At 47.4% G+C, this 7,397-nt stretch overlaps 1 protein-coding gene across 3 annotated transcripts in view; it reads right to left on the minus strand.

Moving 5' to 3' along the window:
- Efcab6 (EF-hand calcium binding domain 6) overlaps positions 1-7,397 on the minus strand; it is a 203,569-nt gene that overhangs the window by 97,279 nt on the left and 98,893 nt on the right. For all 3 annotated transcript variants that reach the window (XM_031351264.1, XM_031351255.1, XM_031351274.1), the window contains one exon: positions 4,428-4,576. In XM_031351264.1, coding sequence (XP_031207124.1) covers positions 4,428-4,576 — 149 coding nt within the window. The remainder of the gene's footprint in view (positions 1-4,427; positions 4,577-7,397) is intronic.

Raw genomic sequence — 7,397 nt, forward strand, 5'->3', positions numbered from 1 at the left:
AAAAAAAAAAAAAAAAAAAAAAAAAAAAAAAAAAAAAAAAAAAAAAAAAAAAAAAAACACTACTAAAAGGAACAGCAAACAGTATCAGCAGCAAAGATCAGAGGAGAAATACATCAGAGTCTAAAAACTGATAGAAGAAAAGATCACGAAGCTAAGAGGCAAGCTTTTGAAAAGTTAAACAAGACTCTGGTTAGTTAGAATAAGGAAACGAGAACACACACACACACACACACACACACACACACACACACTGTCTTTCTTGGAAGAAGGAGGCTGCACACACAATGGATGGCACGCAAGTCCAATAGACCCCTAGACTATTATGCCCTAAAGTGGGGTGCCCTAAAAATCAGGGTCTTCCCAGACACATGCAATCTACCATGGCTAAGCTAAACAAAGACAGAAAACATAAAAGACTGAAGAAAGCTAGGCACAGTGGTACATGGTTATAATCTCAGGTCTCAGGAAGCTGAGGCAGGAAGATTCTGAGTTTGAAGCCAGCCTGGGAAACTGTGAAAACCTGTCTAAAAAACACCTTCTTAAAAAGCTGACCCGTAGAGGACACCTGGCAAACACTGGTTAGAAACGTACTGCAGTGTTTCAATACGAGATAAATCTGGCCATGACTGATTCTTCTGAGAGATGGTCACACCTTCCTGTCACTGGGAAATGCTGTTTGGCTTGAGAATGTTTTGAATTTTGGAATACTTCTATCTATAGTAAGGGACCTGGAGAGGGACCTCAAGTCTCAGTATGTTTCATACATTCTCATATATTTGGTACTTTGGAACTCACAGCCTGGAGGCTGTGGGACACAGGATTTCTGCCGGCCTACATTTTGACTCGGACCCTTTGGATGTCATGTCAGAGCTCAGAAAATTTCAGATTCAGGACCACTTCAAAGTTTGGATTTTCATTTTTAAAATGTATTACTGTATATGTGTAAAGTGGGGTGGGGCTCTGTGTGCATGCCTCCATGCATGTACAGAGGTCAAAGGACAACCGTGCGGAGTCAGTTCTCTTCTTCCATCTTTATGTGGGTTCCAGGGATTCGATGCAGGGCTTGAGAAACGAGTGCTTTTACCTATTGAGCGATCCCCACGAGCCATCCCCGAAGCCCAGAAATGGATTCTCAGGCTGGAGATGCTAGAGCCATACATAAATCAGGATGCAGGCTCTGCGGCAACCACTTTCAAGATGCTCTCCAGGGAATTCTGAGTGGGGGTGGATGCTCAGAAACTCTGGGTCCTTGAAGAAGAGGCTCCATCGGGAAAACACAGCTGGCCACCTGCATCTCCAGTGTGCTCGTCCTGTGAGCCTGGGGCACTCCTCACTCCGCACGCCTCCCTGGCTGGAATCTGTTCACCATCTACTTTGGCATGTTCGGCACCTAGCACAGTGCCTGGCAGAGGAAGGTGCTCGGAAAATGTTAGCTGAATGACATTCTGCGTGTTTGTCATGTTGATAACTTCCAAAAATATGAAGCCAGTAGCAAAGGTGTCTGAGACAGCCGTTTCTATTTTTAAAGGCAAAGCAACACTGTAGGCATGTCTGACTACATGTGGAAAAGCTTCTCATGTATGTGGACGAGGGCATGGGCGATGAAGAGCATTGGGCAAGGGGGAGGGGCGTCTTCCAGTCATTTCTGTCATCTCTACTACATGACTGCTAATGATTTTGAGACTAAAGGGGGCTCTCCATGGCCACTAGCTAGCTGAGAAATAAATCGTGAGGTTGGTTAGCCACAGAGCTGTTTTCTGAGCTAGGGAGCCACAGACCGGGCCTAATTGGCTTCTTGTTTGGAAATCCTGGTTGGGGTCCTTCTCCACCATGCACAGTGCCATGAGCATGCCCTAGAATGAACCACTGCAGTGTGGTGCTGCTCTTCTGTGACTCTCGGGTATCTTTTCTAGAGGACCTCAAAGCAGCCCTTGTCACCGAGAGTTCCACAGGACACTCTTCCCATCTGCCTCCATCTCGTTCCCTTGAGAGGAGGCTCTTCGTGAGACTTGGACAAGAAAACAAGACAATGTGACAAGTGTTTTGTCTCTATTGTCACATTGCCACCTGAAGGGCACAGGGGTCCTTCTAGAGATCGGCAATCCAGGTGTCAGTCAAGAGGTAGAGGACCCTGGGGCATTTTATCATATCAGAAAGCAAAAAGGCCTCCAGAGACCACAAGGGGCCCAGCAACAGGACACAGGCACCAGTCGGCAAGGAAAGGCCCCACCTGATGAAAGGGAACGCGAGCCCCTCCCCACTCAGCATTCAGTAAGTCCAGGGTTCTCTGGTTTAGGAGAACAACCAATGCTAAGGAGGTTATCTGGTGTTGAAGAGATTAAGGCTGTCAGTGGTGAGGCCACTGCCTGGCCACACTTGTCTTGGAAGTCGCTGGCCTGATGCTGTGTTTGGACAAGGGGTGCTCCATCAGTTCCTGTTGCAGCCGGTAAAACATGGAGGCCCAGTCCAGTGAGCAAAGGGATAACCATCTTTCTTCTTCCAGATTCTTTTCATCTGCAAGGCGAGTTCTTTAGGTTCGTAGAGATAAACCCGGGGAGCAATTATCATCCCGGGGGTGCAAGAGCCTTGAAAAGGGGGGCTAATACAAGCACCTGTAGTGCCTTTGCACCAGAGGAGAACAGGAAGCCCAGGTAACTGTGACATCTGAGCATAACGCATCCAGTTACCCCAACACTCAGGAGGCTGAGGCAGACAGGATTTAAGTTCAAGGCCAGTCTAGGCTACAAAGTAAGACCATCTGAGAACGTTAAGGAGTGGGGAGAGAGGGGGAGGGAGGCAGGAGGAGAAAATAACTAATGAATCAAACATGTGAGATGGGTTCATCGTAAGGAAAGGGTCACTAGGAAAAGATTTCACTGCTGTCTGCCGAAGGGGCTGGAGAACCACCTCCTGGTTTTGAGAAGAGGTGGCAGAAGGACCAAACCAATGGCATTCTTTGCAGTTTGTACCCTGGCTTCCTTGCTGCTGTTGAGATTTGTGTGGGGCATGAGCAGGCCAACGCACATCTGTGGAACTTCAGTGACAATTCCTGCATTCTTCCTGAGCGCGCCCCAGGACTCTCCTGTGACCTCCCATCTCACTATGGGAGTGCTGGGTTACAGATGCATGCTACTGAGTCCAGCTTTACAAGGTCCTGGGGATCTGGATTTATGTTCTTATGCTTACATGGAAAGGGCTTTACCACTGAGCTGTCACCCTGGTCCCTGACTCTCTGTTCTAACCATGGAGAGGGCACAATCTCATCACAGAAGTGCTGTAACATGGCAGAAGAACAAACAGAACATTATCACCTTCTGGTCTCTAGGGAACCGTGGGATTTAGGTCTGATTGACAGTGACAGCTAACATGAGCAGACAGACAAGCTGCCCACACATCTCACCAGTCTGTGGAGCTGCCTTGCCTGAAGCAGATAAATAAAACCATATCCACAAGTCCTCGGGGATGCCAGTTCAGGGCGGGGAGCTACGGGAGGGACAGGGGACCATAGGAAATGGTACTGTGCATTATAACAAACAAATCATCCAAGTTATAAGAAATTCCAAGGAACATTCAGTCTACCCTTGTACAAAAGGAACAGGCAGGCAGGAAGCCTGCAGATTAATAGGGAATCAAGGCGTGAATATAGTTGTATGTATACTTAACAAAAGCTGGAGTCATTTTGGAAGAAGGAACTTTAATTTAGAAAATATCCCCACCAGACTGCCCTGTGGAGATTTTCTTGATTGATGCAAGAGGACCCAGCTCACTTGGGGTGACATCACCCCCCTAGGCTATAGGCTGAGCAAGCCATGAGGGCCATGGCTTCTGCCTCCAGGTTCCTGCCTCAGTTTCCCTCGGTGATAAAGGATGACCTAGAAGCTTCAGATGAAACAAACCCTGTCCTCCCCACATTGCTTTTGGCCATGGTGTTTTATCTTAGCAATAGACACCTAACGAAGACATGAGGTAAGCCACGGATGGCAACGTGCAGACCTGATTTAGATCCTGACTCTCAGACACTGAGAAAGAAAACAGGAGCGGAGCAGCACACTGAACCCTAGATGGCTATTTATTAATAATGCCGACAGTCCTGTCTGGTGAAAAGACTGTCTTGGCGTTATAAAGAGTTGGCATCTTTTGGAGGCATGCTGGGAAACGAGAGGCTTGAAGTTTATTCTCCCAGACACGAGGGTAGAAACGGATGAGCACAGGCTCAAAGGCAGTGACTCGCATGGGCTGGTGGCTCTTAGAGCTGGTGAGTGAGCTCAAGGGCTGGTCTGCAGCTCTTTTCTCTTTGCCTCTGCATATGTAGGGAAATCTCAGAGGCACAGAGTTTAAAGCACTAAATAAAATATAAATAAGGCTCTGCTGTGTTGTCCCGGCTGACGTCTGGGGGAAAACCTGTCAAGAAACGATCGGATTCTTACCTTCTCATTAACTGGATAAAAACCCTCCTCGGTAGCCGGTATAAGAAGGTATCAAGGACAACCTTCAGGTAATTCAGAGAGATGTAGCCACCTTTGGAGGGGTCTCCTGCGCTCAGGGCTTTCTCGATCTTTTCATACGATTTCGAAAACTGCAAGAAATTAAAATTCGAGGGTTGCCTTCAGTCGAGTGAACATCCTGGAGCCTCCCAACCATGCCATGTTTTTTGTTTCTGTTAAACCAAAACCTCCTTACATCCCATCTCGGAAAACTGATCAAAAAGGTGACTGTGGCATGTACTGAGCCTCAAATGTTTAATTGATGAGCTCACTACAAACAACACACACCCTGCTCACAGCTGACAAGTTTCTCAGGGAGGGACAGCGAGGACGAGATGTTACCTCTGACTGCAGTGCTAAAGATATTCCACAGCTCTGCCAGTGTGGTGCATCTTAATATGCTTCCCTCATTCCCTACCAGGAGCCCCACAAGCTGGGAGCATTTTATTAAAAACAGACGTTGCTTTTGTGTTGTGGAAATTGATTACTATCAGGATTACATAAACACAATAGACACTGGACACCTTGGAAATCATGGTTGTAAAGGGGAAGTTCCAAGAGAGTAAACCGGTTCTCTTCTGAAACTCCGAAGATGCGGGGAAGTAGGTTCAAAGCTGTTTTTCATGACTCATAAAACCACTCTGGACACTGGTTATCATTTATGGAGCATTGCTGTTTATTAGTAGCTGATAACTATATTTCTTTCCAACCATCTCAGTTTGTCTACATTCAGGGTTTTTTTTCTCTGATAACTGGGAAAAGATGGGAAACTGACTAACTAACCACCAGTTTGGCGTAAAAAGTAGCTTTCTTCAAGGGCGTCTGGAACAGGATGTACATACACAGGAGTCTCCCTCCACCAGGGAATAAGAAGTGAGTTGAGAGATGCTCCTGAGTGGCCACAATGATACTGGAGATCTTTAAATACTGGGAGGGATCAGAGGACCAGGGTGATGGCTCTTGCTGAACAAATCCCCTTGGCCAGGGTTCAATCCCTGACACCCACATAAAGAGCCAGACTCTGTGGTCTGCACCTGCAACTCCAGCACTCCTATAGCGAGATGAGAGCCCCAAAGTCATGAGCCAGAGTCTGGCATATACAGCACAGTGATGCACGCCACACCGAGTTAATAAGGTGGAGGGAAAAACCAACTCCCAAAAGTTGTCCTCTGACTTACACACACACACACACACACACACACAGAGAGAGAGAGAGAGAGAGAGAGAGAGAGAGAGAGAGAGAAAGAGAGAGAGGGAGAGAGAGAGAGAGAGAGAGAGAATTTTAAAATCCTAAAAAATATTTATTGATCCAAATCTCTTAGAAAGGGCCAAAGCTTCCAAGAAAGAATTAACATAAACTTCATCTAAGATTTCCTGCTTTTTTTCCCATGGGAGGGAGTGTTGTCTGAGCTCCTGCCTCGGGGGGAGCCTCATCCAGAGAACTGAGAGCCCTATTTGACATGCTGTCTTCATGTATTTGCTAGGCCAATAAAATCTTTTTTTTTTTGAAACTGGGTCTCACCCACTACATAGCCCTGGCTGCTCCAGAATTCACTACGTTGAGCAGGCTGGCCTCAAACTCACAGAGCTATGCCTGCCTCTACCTCCGGAGAGCGGGGACTAAAGCCTTGTGCCACCACACTCCGCTAATGGAATCCATCTTAATATCCCAAAGGCGCGTGGGCTTCGAGAAGGCTCTTCCCATGGCTTCTGCCATGAACAGGAGCATCTAGAAAAGGACAGATACAGGAAGCAGATCTAGGTGATGTCTGGAACCTCCAAAACTCCACGTTTATTAAAAACTGTAAGGCTTCGTGTCAGTAAACGCAAGCAATTCAGCAAAGCACACAAGGGACCCGGAGGGATTGGACACCTCGAGTCCCCAGCCCTGCGTTCTGAGAGCTCACGATGCAGCCATAGTTACAAAGATAAATTTACAAACAGTGAATCATGCCACACTTTCAGGCTGGACAGATGTTTTCCTCACTTAGCAACGTGTGTTGAAACATGCTCTTAGGAGCCAGTGCACACCCGTGTTGTTCTTTTAGGTGACACGTGGCATACCATGACATCTGTGATGGGCCAGCAAAAGTCGTGATCTGCTTCCATCTTGATGCAAGCAGCCCTACAAATAAATACCTCTGCACACTCATCTCAGCGAGAGCCACGGTCTCTCCCCAGCAGGCACCCTGCCCTTTTCTGTCTCTCTACTCAATGTTGTGTTTACAGCTGAGGGCATTTATCTCTTACCCTTCTCCTCTGCCAGGGCTGAAGGATACAGGACAGCAGACCTGGGCCTGGTTTTGTTCACTAATAATGACCCAGAATACAGCACAAATTCAACATGTGTTACTCAATATATATAAGAGGGAATGTGTCTTATAGGGAGAAAAGTTCTAAACAAAAGTTGCAAAACATAAAATGGTGCTCCATGCCTTAGCAGAAAGAATAACAACTCTCAAAATCCCAGTGGAGAGTGCATCAGAAGGGCAAAGGTGAGCAAGTCCAGCCGTGCCAGGTGGGCTGGCCACGGAACAGAATTCTGTATGCTAGTGGTGTGTGTGCAAACGATCGTGAGCAACAGGAGGACGCTTCAGGGGAGACAGAATCATGTTCTAGAGCATCAACTGAGACAGAGACTCATGTCTGATGGCATTCCAAGGACACACAGCACTGTGTGCAGCAAGATATGCACATTCATGATGGGACCTAGTGACATGACCCAAATCAGAGGGCCACCACAGAGGAAGATGGGTCCTATACTGTGTTCAGCGGACAGACACTGAGGGGGGAGGTGACACACACTGTGCAGGAGGAGGTGACAAACACTGTGCAGGAGGAGATGACACACACACTGTGCAGGAGGAGGTGACACACACACACTGTGCAGGAGGAGGTGACACACACACACTG

The sequence above is a fragment of the Mastomys coucha genome, unplaced genomic scaffold (assembly GCF_008632895.1).
Source record: "Mastomys coucha isolate ucsf_1 unplaced genomic scaffold, UCSF_Mcou_1 pScaffold11, whole genome shotgun sequence".
Taxonomy (NCBI): domain Eukaryota; kingdom Metazoa; phylum Chordata; class Mammalia; order Rodentia; family Muridae; genus Mastomys; species Mastomys coucha.